Source organism: Protomyctophum parallelum (genome assembly GCF_964188405.1).
Source record: "Protomyctophum parallelum genome assembly, chromosome: 11".
In the NCBI taxonomy this organism is placed as follows: domain Eukaryota; kingdom Metazoa; phylum Chordata; class Actinopteri; order Myctophiformes; family Myctophidae; genus Protomyctophum; species Protomyctophum parallelum.
In genome coordinates this window covers 26,560,904-26,578,746 of record NC_139707.1, presented here as the reverse complement: position 1 = coordinate 26,578,746, position 17,843 = coordinate 26,560,904, and the positions used below count along the sequence as shown (strand labels likewise).

The window sequence follows — 17,843 nt, the reverse complement described above, 5'->3', positions numbered from 1 at the left end:
TTTGTGAAACATTTTTGAATAGTTAAAATGGCCAGTCTACAAGCTCACAGCGTGTCAATGTAGATTGGCTACTTGAACTATTCAAAAATGTTTTTCAAAATAGTAAAAAAAGGCAAAGAAGTTTAGGGATAAGGGGTTTAGCGGTGACGAAAATGGAGCCCTGAGAGTCTGAACCAGTGCACTCAGTCGAGTGGGCGGGGTCTATGGGCTGGAAACCAGGCTAGGTTTAGCATGGACGAAAAACATGTACCGGTATTTGAGACTTTTCCTCTCTTCTGCATACAATAAACACACACACACACGCACACGCACGCACACGCACACGCACGCACACACACGCACGCACACACACACACACACACACACACACACACACACACACACACACACACACACACACACACACACACACACACACACACACACACACACACACACACACACACACACACACACACACACACACACACACACACACACACACAATAACACACAAGCACCCCCCCTCTTGTGAATCTCCTGGGAGATCAGCCACACATTCTTTAGTGTACACTTCATTCTAGCAGTGATTCAGAGACGCTCATGGCCAAATAAGAGCAAAAACCCACCGCCGACTTACTGGACATACAAACTGGGTTTTTTAACTCACTGTGTCAGCCGTTTGTCATTTGTCTTTTAATTCTGTATGTCAGTGGTTCAGAAGCTTTTTTCATTTCAAGGACCTTATCTGGCCGCAGGCAGGCAGACCAGACCCCCATCTGAAAATGTGCCAGGGACCCCATACACTTAAGAATTGTTTGAAAATAGCAAGTCAGCACACACGTGAACTTTTAAATAATCTATTTTCAAATAGAAATCTTGTTGGGGACCCCTGGAACCACCTTTAGGACGCCCGGGGGTCCCCAGACCCCATCAGTAAAATCCTCAGTGTTAATTATGGGTCCATTTGGTTCCAGAAAATAATCTGTTTTGTAACTCTTTGTTACCAGAATCAGTAAGACATCTTTGTTTTAGTTAAAATGTAATATATAGACCAAGACCATATATAAATAACAACAATAAAGTGTCTGACTTCTGCATAATGTATAAGTTGTCAGAGGAATTAAATTATGTCATGACTGGGCTTTAAATCGCTGGAATGTACGGTACTGTACATGGAATGTTAAAGCAATGACGTTACTGCATTAGGAGGTGATCCAGGTTATGTGTGTGTGTGTGTGTGTGTGTGTGTGTGTGTGTGTGTGTGTGTGTGCGTGCGTGCGTGCCAAAAATGTTTTGTGTACTCTCCTCAATAGCTGTGTAGATAATGACAAGATAATGACTAAATGAAACTGTAGTCATGAGAATAATCAACACAGATGACTCAGGGACTAGCCTAAACCTAGCTCTGGTCCATTAGCCTTAAGGACTTCTCGTCCTCAAGGCTATGGAACAGGGCTAAACAGTAGACTAGACCCTGCTTGGAGTTCTAAGCCCTGGACCTGCCACAGGGTGCCATTTCGACACACAATGATATAACCAGACCAATGGCATCTTGAGGAGGGCCCCTGTTCACTTACCCTTAGGGAACCTTTCTATTTAACAGCATTCATCAAATAATGAAATAATACTTGAGGTACGTAGTAGCTCTCTTCTGTCACTTAAAAGAAATGTAGATAGTATCTATCTAGTTGTGTCAGCTTATGTGTTCATAGCTCTGATCCATAGCTCTAATGCGTTGCATTTAGAGCTATGGACCAGAGCTAATGTGTTCAGTGGATGGCAGTAGTGCTGTAGGCTAGTAGCGGCCCCAACACACTATCAACTGGACAGTGCCTGTATGTTTTCTATTTTATTTATTGTATTTTATAGATTTTTATTTATTTATTTATTTGTTGTTACTTTGAATACTGTAAGTACACATGTAAAGAAAACGTGAACAAAAAAGTAGACTATAAGTAAGAGTGGGAGGCTGCATGCAGCCTATACCTGGGTTATTTATTGTTGATGAAATGTATGATGAAATATTGTTTACTGCATGGGCACAATGGCGCCCAAGAATATCAGTTATGGACCACGGTCGATCCAGGGTCCCAAGCAGGTCCCGACAGTCTCTCTTCAACGCAATGGTCCCAACGCCATAGTTTGAACAACCAGACGCGTAAAGCTTATGTCCCATAAAACATTCCCTTTTAACTGGCGCCGCCTACATTGCGGAAGTCGGCTCGTAGCCCCTGTGATGCGGTGGAGTTAACTTCCTGTAATGTATTTATGCCGAGCCCTGATGACACACACAGTCACACACACACACACACACACACACACACACACACACACACACACGCGCGCACACACACACACGCACACAAAAACCTCCCTGTGCTCGTTACAATGTTGCTGCTGCTGATTTGGTAACAAACAGGGATTGTGCTGCGGTCCAGTCTGTGGATGTGCTACAGGGAGGTATGCTTATGACGGCTTTATACTGAACCCCGGCTGGTTAGAGGTGGCGACTCCGAAACAGAAACAAGTATATCGCTCCGTTCGTTACGCAGGTTGAACAGATCTCCGGGGAGACGGGGAATATTGGCAATAACTTTACATTAATTCACGATTTTAATACCCAGCATGAGAATCATGTCTGGAGGAGGAGAGCTGAAGTGGTGTTTCCCGCTGGCTGTTGTTGTCATGCTGGCGTGTTTCAGATGTTGTTCTGCGTTTAATCTGGATGTGGATAAACCATCCGTGTTCTCAGGACCACAGGGAAGCTATTTTGGATTTTCGGTGGATTTCTTCAAGACGCCAAATAATCAAAGGTACCAGTCTTGAGTCTCCGTTTATGTTGTGTAACTTCTTAATCTGTCATGTACCACAAGTTACAACGGTGCTATCGGTGACTTATTTTATTTTAATAGTCCCTCAAAGCAACGTCGATATATTGGGCTACTTTCGTTTATTGTGATTCTACTTATTTGTGTTCATGTCACAGCATGCGCCACGTTTAGTGTGAGGTGACTGAGGCAATTCATGTTTTGGGTTGTAGCCTACGCTAGAGCCTAACTGTATGGTTGTACATACTACTACATAGCAACCCAGAGGCCAAATCTATTTGTTTGGGTTGTATTGATTTCGTGTTGATTAAATGTACGAAATCATAATCTCAATGGAAATTACGTGTTTGTTATTTTCCGGGTGCTTCTATCATTTTAGAGGGGTTGGATAGTGGTAAAGATGGTAAATGTAGTCAGGCTCTTTCTAGCACCCCTTGGCGCTACAGTAGCCCCAATCTGAGAAGCCATCGTCAAAAAAAGGAAAAACAGCGCCCTCTTTTGTGAGTCATGAGAGACTACATTAGCCCTGGTCCAGAGCGCTTTCTTTGGACCGGTACAGGGCCGACCGGGGCTATCTACAGCTCCCCACATCTCATAGTCCATTTCATTTGTATGACACATTTCACACAAAGTAAACTTAAGGTGCAAGGACAACAAAATATGTATAGATAAAATATAGCAAAGATCCCCCCACCCATGGCACACAGACTTTGAGATGAGATTCAATTTATTGTCAATGTACAGTACAAGTACAGCACAGCGAAAAGTATTTTCGCATCTCACCATCTCACTTTCATCAACTAGATTGTAACTGTATCCTTTGAGCTGTTGGTGTGCTATATTCAGTGTGCTTATTGAAGGCGTGACAGTGATCTCTTATTTTTACACTCCCCCATAAAGAACATCTTCACACTGTCATTAGATGTTTGCGGTTAGGACACTCATGGTGTTGTTGACTGAAGTCTGTGTTTAGATGCTCCTCTCCTCTCTTCTCCACACCTCCTCTTCAATCCTTCACTGTATCCTTCACTGTGCTCTTCCCTCCCATCCTTCAGGTCGGATGTTCTGATCGGTGCACCGAGGGCCAACACCACCTCCTCTAGCAGCACGGTGGTGGAGCGGGGCGCCGTCTACAGCTGTCCCTGGAAGAGCGTCACGGCCTGCCAGGAGCTACAGTTTGACAATACTGGTAGGACCACGAACCTCTCCTCTGCCCTTGCAATCTAATTTCTCCTCTCCTCCTGATCAGCAGTGGGACTACATTCTGCCTGACATGGAACCTTTCACACAGTGTGCAATGCCACCGGGAGCCGTGGTGGGGCCCTGGTGGCAGGGAAGTGCTGTGGATTGTTTTAGCTAGTGGGTTGTTATGTCGCGTGCACACGCTCGCCGATTGAAATAACCTATTTAATATGTAGGCGGCAGTAGGCCTATTTATTAACCCACAATATACTGTATATAAATGTTTTCCTATTTACTTGCATAATGGGATAACTTTAGTGTTATCATAACTATGCGTTCACCGAACAAACGTCACCTTTGTAATTTTATTAGTTCATAAATTCATCAGCCACTGTTATCCAAATATTTTGCTGCTTCAGACAGAACACCTACAGTATGCTAACTTAGCAGGTTGACACAATGGATATGTATCCATTATCCAACCTGGTTGGATATGTATCCAACCTGGTTGGATATGTATCCAACCTGGTTGGATATGTATCCAACCTGGTTGGATATGTATCCAACCAGGTCACTCACTCCTGAGTCCTGTTAATTCAACACCGCATCGATCGGCAGATTTGGTTATTGAGGTGCAAAAAACTGCAAATGGCTGTGTGGACATGCAGGCATCTTCAAAGACAGTAGAGATCCGCCCCAGTAGCCCAGCCCCCCCCTGGCAGCCCAACCTTGCGGCTGGTGGCTCAATCAGTTGGTGTCGTGACCTCAGAGGCCAAACACATTGATGTGTACTCGGTTCTGACCTTGCTCACGATCTGTGTCACTGTCACATGACCTTCTCCCTACATGCCTTTACCCTTTTCCATTTGAAAGGGTTATACTACGAATTGTAAGTGGTTAAATTACTGCTCCGAAATGTTCTTTTTTGTCGGAAACAAGGAGGATTATATTGCTGGACTGGTAGGAGAGAGCATTAATGTGTGTTGTTACGACGATTCACAACAGCGCATTGATGATAAACAATCAAGTACACAGTATTATTGAGGGTTCATCTAGTTACTATAGCTCTACTCCTGTTCCCTCATGTCAGGGCTTATTGTGGAATGTGTAGCTGAAAGAGGATGTGTGTGGACATGAATTTGTGTGTGTGTGTGTGTGTGTGTGTGTGTGTGTGTGTCTGTCCAGGTGTGTTGTGTTCCAATTTAACCCGCAAATGTTTCATTTAAACACGGAAGAGAAGAAATTACTTGGAACATTTTTGTGTGAAAAAATGTATACATCTTTACAAAATGAACAGTGTGTGTGTGTGGAGGGGGGGGGGGTGCGTGCGTGAGCAGTGGTCCTTGTCTTCCTTAATGCACAGCACAAACTGATTCAGCCTGGCATAACAGCTGAGCTGCACTGTGTATTGTACTGATTCTACGCGTTAGTAACAGGGAATAGTCGCACAGAAAGAGAGAGAGCGAGGTAGAGAGAGAGAGGGGGAGTGAGGGTGACTGTGACTGACATTCAGCTTGAAGTCTAGAATGCATTGATATTTAAAATGTTAGTCAGAATTAGAGTTGCTCTGTATGAACATTTCTGCGTAGTGACTAGTGAATGCGAGGAACACTTCATCATTCTTTCTCTCCCTTTTGTTAAAAACAATTCCTTTTTTGGGCACAGAGCACTGCTTCACCTTACAGCTCAGCTGATTGCACATTTCACTCTGCCTGTCTGCCAGTAACATATAATATGAGACGGGCTAGATAGAACAACCGTCCATTTATGCTTTATAGGGGGAAAAAAACGGTTAAGTCCTCTGTGTTAATTCAACCCTGGTGGAGAGGGTGAGTTTACAAATGTAATCAAATATTGGTCAATTTGGTAACATTTGTACACTAGTTACAATTATAAATCGATACATTTTCGAGGATTTTACCCCCCCCCCCCTCTTACCAGTGTATCTGTATATTGTTTTTAGTAAACATTTCCTATTTTGTAGTTATTCCACCTCCCCTTTCCTTCTTTTCATCAGGGTCACTTTTAATGACACAAATGTATTTGTCATGTGACTGTTTTTTAATCTAAAACCTAACAGTTGTTTCCTGGTATTTTATCGCTGCCGTGTGGTTTGTGTGGCAGCATTCTCACATGCTTAATGGGATGGTGTCAATGACAGCTCAGCTGGCTTGCATCCTGTCTGGTGGATTCCTGCAGAAGGGTGTTTGTACTATCTGAGGAGTACGTCGTCATTCAGTAAAAACCCGCAGTAAAAGTGAATTGCTGCAAAGGTTGCACAATATTATCCCATGAAGAGTGGAGACAGATGAGACAAACGGACTTCCTAATTTGTACTTTATTATAATTTCTTGGAAGTTGGAATGGGTATTGGCAAGTAACTCATCATATATCTATACCGATTACAGGAGTTATGATGTGATATGTTTACCAATATGATACACCACAAGATGAACCCAAACAAATCTTCCAAATATGGGCTTTAAGAGTGGCAGGGCGTAGCTTTTTATTCATTGTTCTCATGTCCTGCTCTAGTCTACACATTGGCTGGGCAATATGCACAAAATAGGAACATACTGAACACTCAATTTCCCCAATGACAAGAAAAGCATTCTGATACCCATGGAGTGAATTGACAAACCCTTATACTTTATGGGTAGAGTGACAAAAAGGTCCTCCAGTGCACCAGTTCTGAGCAATGTGAGCATGGTTATAATCACTGCAAACTGCATTTCAATTTGTGCACGGTTTGGTTCTGTTTGGCTGTTGGCTGTTTTACAGATTTGGCAAACAGTGCTCAGCCAAACTGATCCGTTGGGTCTCGTGGGGGGTTGGGGGGGGGGTTATTGTCATTGGTATTCGATTATTGGTTTTACGCCCTCTGATGGGAAAGAACCCTGAGAGTCAACACAAAATCCTCTTTTCTCTATTTTACCTTTCTTTTAAATGTAAATGTGCTGTGACAATAAACTTTGAGATTGAAAATGCATATCAAAATATTTTCTTCTGCCTACAGTTGAGGAGAGACAACAATACATGTACAATTCCACAACTATTCATATAACACTACAGTTGTTGTTTCCTATAGACAGACACTCATCAGTGGCACTTAATTGTATGTTATCATGTTTCATTACAGTATTCAGGTACAGTTAGGGTTGCTGAGGTTCCATATTATGTGTATTTGGATTGAGACTAATCTCTTTCTCTCTTTATCGCACATACCATATACTGTATATATATATATATATATATAGTAGATATCTTCTTCTCCGAGGCTACTTTACCCATTTCTGATATACTGTAAATCTCATTCTACAGGCCATTACCTTTCAGTTGTATGTACAATTGACTGTAAAGTTGTGTAGCTGTAACCTCAATGTCAATTGTAATATGCTGTTGTGTTATCCCACACTCAACATCACTGTAGTTTTTCTTGTGTTTCCACGAGAAGTGGAAACACAAACAAATTATAATGGCTCACACACAAGCCTGGCACGGAGAGGCATGGCACAGCACACCCTCACTTGGCCTATACGAACCGTTATGGAAAAGAGGCTAGAGTGAAAGAAATTTGGAAGATGGATGTGAGGCCAGAGAAGCAGAGATACACTTGGAGGAGAGATGTGTGAGGAGTGAACGACTAGGCTGCGCGCGAGAGAGACAGCAGTGTTTTGCAGTGAGATGGTTCAAGCCTCGTTGGTATTCTGTGGTTGTCTAGCTCTAGCAGACCACTGCCAATCTTAGCCTGCCTATAGAGGAGCAGCGCTTCAGCCCAGACCCTTCTGAGAGCAGACAACAGTTGACATAATGTAACCATCACTCACACGCAAGCACACACACACACACACACACACACACACACACACACGCGGGCACACACACACGCACACGATAACACGAAGAAGTGACACTATGGCTGATGGACACAAACACACCAAATGATGACAGAAATATCACCATAGTGACTCTGCAAATCACCCAACACAACATTAAAACTGTTTCCCTCTGATACAACATACAACACACTGTGTGTGTGTATGCCCTGTGTGTGTAAATATCTTACGCACCATACTCGTGGCCAAAATATTGTCACATATATTCATTGAGATATTCTGTCATAAATTTGTCACTATCAGTCACTGATGTCACTGATGCACGTGCATAAACGTGTGCACGCACGCACGTGTGCACGCACGCACGTGTGCGCTGTATCATACGTCTGCAGTGACTACTATAGTCGGTGCCAACAAGTCTGTGGGAAACATTTGTACATAGTCTGTACAGTAGTATTATATTTAGACCACACTATTATTTATACTATATGTACTGTTGTCCACTAAGGTTTATTATCATATACTTGTCTGTTGGCCCTTGTCTGATATATTGGCCTAGTCTTGTTACAGTAGGAGTATAAAGTGTGTGTGACCGTGCGACTGTGCGTGTGTGCGTGTGCGGCTGTTCTCTTGCCACAATAGAACTCTTTGTTGGTCATTTGACCTAATGCCTGGTCAAAGCATTACTGCCCTAGAAAAGAGAATTGACTGGAAATAGTGTGTGCACTCTTGTATATGTGCTGTATAGAAGGAAATTGTATTTGAGTATGTGTTTCTATGTTGCAGAAAATGTTTGTTGTTGTTACTCTGTGTGTATGCGCACACACGCAAAAGATCATGCTTGAGTGACTGTTAAAAAATAAATACGTCTGGGTTTCCGAGGCTAGTGTGTGCCTGACTCACTGTTTGCCTTCTGTCTGTCCAGCCATTGTCAGGCATATGTTGTTGTTGTTGTTTTGCCAGACCCTGGGAGGGACAGCCTTGGATAGTCAATACACAGTCAAATCCTCAGAGTTAAAGCTCTCTAACAGACACAGTTAACGATCGCTTGTTAAGTGCCTGCCAGACAGACAATCAGATGAAATGAAGGCAGGTGTAGACTAGTGAACTGAACATGTTCTCTTTATATCAAGTACTTCATACCAGCCCCTTATGAAACTACTTCTCCCCAAATCCAAATGGATTTCATTTTCCATCCTGAATGGCAGTAACTAGCATACAATGAGAACTGAGAAGATCTCCACAAACGTTTACTCATCAAAACTGATTATAAAACTGTAACCATCAAAGCATGCACTCAACATTTAATGGTTATGTGACCATGGCATGTGCATAATATAAAATCTTATAAGTTGTATCTGATATTGATTAATATGGGGTGTGGGTTCAATGAATCGATTATTAATCGGCAGAGCTGTGGACTATTGTCAACATATTCCCCAATTTCCACTGAGATTATGGGGTGAATGAATGTGGCCAGACCCATCTTCTCTTTCTGTCATAGTGACATTGTCCTGCATCAGATCATGTCCAAATCAGGTTCTCCAATCTCCAGTAGCCTCTTCAGTTTTTTGAAGATTCTTTGAGTGGTGCTCCTTACGGAGCTATGTGTGTGGCTGGCTGGGTCTGAGCACTATGTGTGTGTGTGTGTGTGTGTGTGTGTGTGGCTGGCTGGCTGGCTGGGTCTGAGCATACATAGACAGATAGATAGATTATAGCAGTGACTGACTGAGACATCGAGCGTGCGTGCGCAACTGGTTGTGGCCCCCATCAAGTGACCTTTTGACCAATGCGGCCCTCGCCCCAAGTTGAGTTCGACACCCCTGGTCTAAACCCTCTGTAGACATTTTTAAATCTCAACTCAAGACTCACCTCTTCACTCTTGCTTTTAGTTGAGTTTTACTATGCACGTTCCTACCCTGCCCTGACTGATTGCTGCATGTGGTGTTTTTATTTGTTTTTATTTATTTTATGTTCTTATATTCAATTTTGTTCTTTGCCATTGTTCTATCATTTTAACTACTTGTGTTTTATTGTATTATATTTTTGTGTCCTGCCCTGTGAAGCACTTTGAGCTGCATTTATGTATGAAAGGTGCTATACAAATAAAGTTTATTATTATTATTATTATTATTATTAAAAGTCTCACTGAAAGACTATAGGGAGGGAGACCACTTTCAACCACTGTACACATACTATACTATTACAATTTAGGCATTTAGCAGACGCTCTTAATCCAGAGCGATTTACATTAAGCAAGAACAAAAAGCACTATGTATACACACCTACAGTACTATCATGTACAGATGTACTTGCTCTATTGTACTTTAAATTCAATTCCAGACACACCCATATAGTATATACAAATCATCAACATCACAAAACATTACCATACAGATTCAGGTCACAGGTCACCAGGATAATAGAGTTTGTGATGTTTGGAGTGATATATGAAAAAACTCAAACTGATCTGTGTTGAACGCATGACTATAGAGGTAGTGTATACCAATTTGCGTGATGTATGGATAAAATCTGTACGAGTAATATTAATATAAAGAAATGTGTTTAGCAAAACTGGTCTTATGATGGCGCTATAACTGTTTAACACTAAACAGGCAGATGTGGAAAATGCAGGGCAAAGGGTTTTCCTTGGCCTCTAGGGAGTGTGCATACAAAGCGGTGCAGTTGTAGGTAAAATCATAAATAGGCCTGTTATAGCGCCACCATGAGGCCGATTACATTTCTTTAAAGTGCCATTTCTTCCTCCTGCCTAGTGGGAATGTGTGTGCATATTTTCACTGCAATTGCATGCTGTATTCTAGATTTGAGGCATTTTGTTCAAAATAGACCAATCCTGCAAACATTGGAAGGCAATCTTAGCCATGCAGGCAACCAAGCATTAAGCAAATGGACCCGGAGAGGTTAACGTGCCTCACGCCCGTTTGGCTACATTTGTAGTTGTACACTCTCCGAGTTACAAATGGAATTCTCTACCCCTTGTTGAAACATGCATCTTGACAAAAACTCCCTTATGACCGTGTGCAAACAGCAAGTGATGTACCCCATTTTATTAACTCTAGCTCTCCGAACAAACTCGACAAGGAAATGTAAAGTATGCATCTTCATTATCCCACAGGCAGCTTTACTCGGCACGTCTTTCAATTAAAATCAAGTCACTGGTAAGTGGCCAGGGCTTTTATAAAACAAAAAACAAACAGAAAGAGGCCTCTGGAATGCGCTCATGTGGTCCAATGTTTGCCATTTGTTTTCCCAGTGGTGTCATTCAAATGTTTAATTAGTTCTTGTCCTACTCGCTTGCCTTCTTAAATCTATATTACTGTATTGTTGGAGCTTCACTCATGCTATCTATTACACTGCGTTTAAGAACGAGCATATACAGGTACATAAATTCAGCTGTCGGGGAGTAGGACTATGGGCACCAAATGGAGAAGGCAACTTGAGCAGTTCCTTCAATTAAGTTACTTTATTGTCAATGCAAAAAATCTCAAAAGGCTGTAAAGAAAGGTATATAAACTAAGTGTAACCAGAGTGAACGTGATGCAATCTCAATTATTGCTGTGTAGATAATGGGAGGTTGTGACGTTACACAGTCTTGGTTTAGGTTGCAAGAATTCAGTTCAAGTTAGTTTGTGGGCAGGCACACAGTATTGTTATCCATGTTGCATGGAGTGACTGGAGAGAGGAAGGGCTGAAGCGAGTTGTGAAACTTGTAATGAGGCTGTCTGTTTGTCTGTCTGTCTGTTTTTGTGTATGTGTCACTCTGTCCAGTGTGTCCACAAATTCGTCAACAACACAATGCTGAACGCATGTCTCAACTAGGCACACCTCTAGAAAGCTGTTGTATTACCTTTTGGAGGGTTATTGCCTCAATATAATATGACTAACTGAATCGAGTTGACTAACTTGAGTTGACTCGTAGAAGACATGGGTGATGGGTCCCAATCTGTCCCAAACCCATCATGTGGTGAAGACATCGTACACGCCTTGGTCTAACATCCATTCTTCTGCAGTGCACATGTTCTGTGGGCGTAACTTCTTTCATGTGTTGCCTATTTATTGTGCTCTTTGTATTTACCACAGATTCTCTGTCTGTGTGTCTTCTGCCTCGATGGTTGTCTCCTTCCTGCGTTTCTGTCTCGTAGATTCTCTGTCAGTTGACTAAGCAGGTGATTGTCCGTATGTATGGACTATGGAGAGTCACAGACAGACAGACAGACAGACAGACAGACAGACAGACTATCTAGACTAGATCTATCATTCAACCACTGCTGTAGGATCAGTTCAGTCTTTGTTTTTGTAAGAGTGTGACCTCATTCCCAAGTCTGGGCGTAAAATCCTTACTTGACACGCAGCCAATCATCAAACAGAGGGAGAGATTTGTTGTCACTATTACCACACTCCAAGTGAGCTAGATATATCCACCAAATCATCAGGCTTTATGTTTACATTTTTAGTCAAGTGAGCCATTGCATAACTATATATAATCAAGTTTTAAATTATGAAAAGGTAATCAACGCAAAGAACTCAAGTTCCCCCGTGGGGTGTAAATTATATTAAAATCGATTAGTTCGATTAACCCCTATTTACCATGATCACACCCTTCATTTGAATTGTGGGCACAGAGACACTTATTACAACTATTCGTATGAATGTTCTCCACCAAAATGATTAATACAATTTTGCAGGGAAATGGCATGTTAGGCTCAGTGTGTGACTTACGTGTGTGTGAGCTGTGTATAGGCTTAACTATTTAGCTGTGTGGTTGTAGCTAGGTGTGTTGCAACGCCCTTTTTATTTAAGTAATACCGGTAAATCATGGCTTAGAACTGGCTTCGTACTCTCTAACGTTGAATTCACACACTAGCTTTGTTCAGCTGGCCCCAGGCCACGAGCAGAGGAGGATGCTAACTATCTGATGTATTTGATATCTTAAAAGCTGTGGTTTGATGCTGTGCTGCACAAGTATGTGTGTGGAACTGCACATTCCTATGGAGCACACAGGCTTATGCAGTGCTGTCTGTCTGTGGCTCCCTTTTAAGTTTAAGGAAGAGATGAGTCCGAACATTTAGCTGTTGGAAACATGAGTGTTGATTGTTGAACATCCTATAGTTTAGAAGTTGACACATAGTCCACTTTTAAGGAATTCTGTTCAGTTTTGATATATTTTAAATATAAGTTTCAATCTCATTTACGCTGTCATTCATCTATTTTGTGTCAATATTTAAAAAAACTGTACACACACTGTACACACACTAATGTTGAATTAGTACATGGCGTGCCATGCTTAGATGAGTTTGCCATATCTGAGCCCTCCAGGCAGCCATCTCTCTGCCTGTGTTTGTACAGGACGCCATACCAGGCTTCTGTTACCTCACAGCTGTGCAGGTCGAGGGGCAGGCTGAGGCAGGCATGCTAGCTAGTTGCAGGTCTGTTAGCTCACACTGTTTCAACCTTAGCCAACATACTGAGTCCAGGCTTGTCTCGTTGAGAGCTGGGTATACCCTGCACAGTGTAAATGTACTTTTTGTCCACTGACCACAATGGTTTGGGAATGGGGAATGCCTCCCTGCCGAGTTTGCATTGCCGGGGATGACTAACCGGAAATCAAGTTGAAACCGGTGGAGCCCACTTCCTGCTGGTCTGTTATGCATCTTGTGATTGGCCAATTAAAACTAATCTGAAACTTGGATGACCTGCCTGCTCTGACACCCTCATAGAGCCAGAGCTCCTGGAAGCTCTGGGTATGAGGTTTAGGGAAATCCTAAAATTAACTTGCACATTTCTGCCAGCCTTTTAGTTTTACAAAAGAATATGACCTTGATTTCACTGAACTTGAACTTATTGATTGCGAGAGTTATAACATCATCTACAGCTGCCCTTGCCAGCCATTCATGGCGTTTTCACAAAACTTTGAAAATTCATCATAAATTATAGTGTTGTAGAGTCAACTGTGCTGTCGTGATAATCCGTTCCATAGTTCTGGGCAGTTGATTCTGGCTTGTTATGGCCAATAACCACCAGCAAGCAGAGAAAAGTTTATTTTTAGCATTATCCTAAACCAGCTGAAAAAACTTGTGATCACATGATTTCTGGGTGTATACTCTTCTTCGTTGATTCTGGGAGCATTCACAGACTGCGCTAGATCACCATGGATGAACAACATAATAAGAAAGTGGGGTCTGCTTAACATTAAATTAATTCCTGCCAAAACTGCCCAGAGTTTGGCTGTTGAACCCCAACACTATACATTGAATCCAAATGCTATGTTTCACTGCATTGCCTTTAATTAGAATCAGGCAACCTGCCTGCTTATTTTGTGTGTGCTGCTGTCGAGTGCAACAACAAAACACAAACACACCCCCACCGAGAGATGCCCAATACAGCCACAGTACTGTGGCCAATGGCAGCTTCCCAGTATTATCACCATGTTCTACTGGCCGCAGAACATATACACATACAAAGTAAAGTATATACACAGTTTACACATAGTATGTGTATACTTTCCAGCAGGGTAAGGAAACACAGGATATAAGTATTTTTAAGGTTTTGTTAAATCCATGGTTCAGAATGATTTTGAACATCCTAAAGAGGTAAATCTTTATAGATGATTATTATATTATACCATTTCTTTAACGACTTTCTCCCTGGCGTTCCTATTTTGGGTCAGGTCTACTAACTAGCTCAGAATGCAATGTGGTCTGAGCTTGTAGATCTTCTATTTCTTTTAATGGTTTTATTAAAGTGGTTAACATGTCCAATAACTTAATATTTGTGTACTAGAGTGGTTATGTAATACAAACTCAGCATTCCAGAATATTAGTGAAGCATATGCACATTTAGTAGCAGCCATCAGAGTTAAATTAGCACTCAGGATTTAGCAATGTGGTTATGATGTTACATTATTTTCAAGCAACCTATCTTTCTATTCTTTCAAGCAATGTCGTAGTGGCTCCACCTATTCTTTGTAGAGTCACTCTATCTGTCTATAATGCTTATAGTCTTAATGCCTGGCTATTGGAACAAAGGCTATCAAAGCAAGCGGAACCATTTTTAGACTCTGTCTGTGTGTTTGTTCAAATCCTGGCACGTGCCCATGTGTATTAAGTCGTAAGCGATAGTCTTGTTTTTTCTTCAGCTTACATGTCCATTTGCTTCTCACTCCTGCTTGCCCTATACACACAACTCAGCCATTCCACAGAGATTGAGTAACATGGGAGGGATTTTACGCACGCACGCTCTCAGGAGGCGTTGGGTAAAAAGAACACACAGCTGATTATTTTGTGCTTCTTTCAAGGCTTTGCGTTTATCTTTCATACAAAGCACATCGAGGTTCATCATTTACTATATGAATTGTGACGAGAGAGACCCTGCTTTTAGCATAAGCTGCCATTGTAGAATATGAATGAAAGTTGTCCAAACTGTACTCTGTATTTATAATTTCATTTTACCGACGGCACGGGTGGACGGCCGTGGGCCCCAAATGACTGGGCCCCAATGCGTTATGGTATTTAGCACCTGCAATCTGGGACTTCATATCAATGAATAAAACATATGTTTAACCAATCTGCATGGTAGTGAAGTTAATAAACTCACAATTAGCCTTTGGACATGTTATTACCGGTAAATGTTAACTCTTTAGTTTCAGTAACCCCCCACCACAGAACCTTGGTACTAGCAAGGTGTCTTTTGGGGGTTGCAGCTGATTGCCCCTCATTCTGACAGACCACTCAGACAACATACTATAGCCCCAGGCCACTGCTTTTGGTCAGCATGCCTGTCAGCTCCCTTGCACATGCAGTACTTTGTTAATTCCATGTTGGAAACAACCTCTTTGGAATGCCCAACCCATTCTGTTTTTAATGTTTTAGTGGTGAGGGGGTGGCTGTCAGAGCCTCAGAGAGTAGGCCAGCACAGAGAGTATGAAGTTAGCAACATAGCGGCACAAGTTGTGTACAGTTTAGACCGTTTGTGTCAGTGAATTCATGCTCCTACTCTGCATAAAACATGTTTGTGTCAGTGTTGTCCGCCAGTGTTATCAGCACGAGTGACTAGTGAATTTTAAATCCATAATCACACACCACTTTTTACTCTATGGCCTTGGCCAGTCAGGATAATAGCCGTCTGTAAGATGTCTGCAAGTGTCCGGAGCTAATCTCTTAACCCATTCTGACCGGGCACCCATTTTGGTGTCGGCATCATGTTATGCTTTAGCTATTTAAAAATAGCAGATCTACAAGCTCATATCGCGCCACCGAGTGGCGCGATACGAGCTTGTAGGTCTGCTATTTTTGAAAAATCGATGAGCGACTGACATTTTTTTAGAATCTGATCTCGGGTCAGAATGGGTTCATCAGACCAGTGTGTGTCCGGCGGAAACCTCGTATGAATCTGATCTCAGGTCAGAATGTTTTAAACTGCTGCACCGATCAGTACCCTGCATGTGGATCCCAAGATCCACGATTTGATCACCTTTTGGCACTTACTTCATCTTTACCTTTGTGATGGAACGTTAACTGAGTTAACCTGACCTGACCTTAAAGTTGGCCAGCTATTTTAATTTTATGAATAGCCGCTCCTAAATGGATAACTGCTGAATTTGTTGCAGCCCCACACACCAATTGTCTATATTCTGCAACACTTTAATAGCTGTGACACAGGAGACAATTCCTCTTTCCTCTGAGGTCGAGACGGGGCTGACAAAGGTTCCATACACACTTGGCACAGTGGCTATTTTCGTTTGTATTATTATTATAATTATTATGACACACTGATGTCTCTGTCTGTCTCTCTAGCACATCCAGCTGACCCTTTACATTCAGCAAACTTGTAGAGCTGATATTTTTGGTGAATGACCCCCCCCCCCCCCTCCCTGTTTCACATTATATATTGTGGATGTTGTTTTTACATGATGTGACCCTCTCTCTCTCTCTCTCTCTCTCTCTCTCTCTCTCTCTCGCTCTGTCTTTCTCTAGATGACAGGAGGAGTCCAGAGGGACATCAGATGGAATTCAAATCCAAACAGTGGTTTGGTGCTTCTGTACGCTCTGATGGTGAGCATATCCTGGTGAGAATGACACACACACGCACGCACGCACACACTTACTTTTTGGTGTTCAATGAACATGTGTATTTGACTGTGTGAATGAATGTCTCCCTGCAGGCGTGTGCTCCCCTCTACCAGTGGTCAACCCTGGGCTTTTCAGACAGGGAGCCGGTGGGAACATGTTTCTTGAAGAAGGGCGGTCAGGTGGTGGAGTATTCACCGTGCAGATCAAGTCAGTGATGTTGCGACAGCGTTTTTGTTTGTCCTATTTTTTTCCTGCTTCTCAAAAAAGATGAGTAGTTTTATGAGTAATCTTATAATCTCTCTCTCTCTCTCTCTCTCTCTCTCTCTCTCTCCCCCCCTCCCCTCCCCTCCCTCCATCTTGTTTCTGCGAACAGAATCGAACACACCAGAAGGCCAAGGATTCTGCCAGGCTGGCTTCAGTGCTGATTTTATCAAGGTGGGTACTGAATCAAAAAGAAAAAACTACGCAACTAAGTAAATCAGAACACATACGCATTAGGCACATGCTTGATAATATCCTAATTAAGCAATCAAACATGATTGATATAACTACAGTCCCTATCCCTGTGACTGGTAACTTTGTCCTGTTCTAAGATTCTTCTCTATATTATAAACCTATAGCGGTGGTAAAATGGTGGGTGCATGCTTTAGTTCGACATACCATTGGTCCGAACGACAACCTACCTCAAACGCTAACATAACCATAACTACAAGCACGGAGCAGTGCATCCCTCACCAACCTTAATCCGGTCGTTTTAACGCATCCCTCACCAACCTTAATCCGGTCGTTTTAACGCATCCCTCACCAACCTTAATCCGGTCGTTTTAACGCATCCCTCACCAACCTTAATCCGGTCGTTTTAACGCATCCCTCACCAACCTTAATCCGGTCGTTTTAACGCATCCCTCACCAACCTTAATCCGGTC

General features: G+C 42.4%; 1 protein-coding gene across 7 annotated transcripts in view; it reads left to right on the top strand.

Moving 5' to 3' along the window:
- The first annotated feature begins 2,323 nt into the window (after nucleotides 1–2,323).
- The window catches only part of itgav (integrin, alpha V), a 47,078-nt gene continuing 31,558 nt past the window's right edge, over nucleotides 2,324–17,843 (top strand). For all 7 annotated transcript variants that reach the window (XR_014569961.1, XR_014569962.1, XR_014569963.1 and 4 more), the window contains exons 1-5: nucleotides 2,324–2,795; nucleotides 3,866–3,999; nucleotides 16,822–16,913; nucleotides 17,010–17,124; nucleotides 17,291–17,352. Coding sequence is in view for 1 of the 7 variants with exons in the window: in XM_083776636.1 (XP_083632762.1) it covers nucleotides 2,608–2,795; nucleotides 3,866–3,999; nucleotides 16,822–16,913; nucleotides 17,010–17,124; nucleotides 17,291–17,352 (591 nt within the window). In the remaining 6 variants the exon portion in view is untranslated. The remainder of the gene's footprint in view (nucleotides 2,796–3,865; nucleotides 4,000–16,821; nucleotides 16,914–17,009; nucleotides 17,125–17,290; nucleotides 17,353–17,843) is intronic.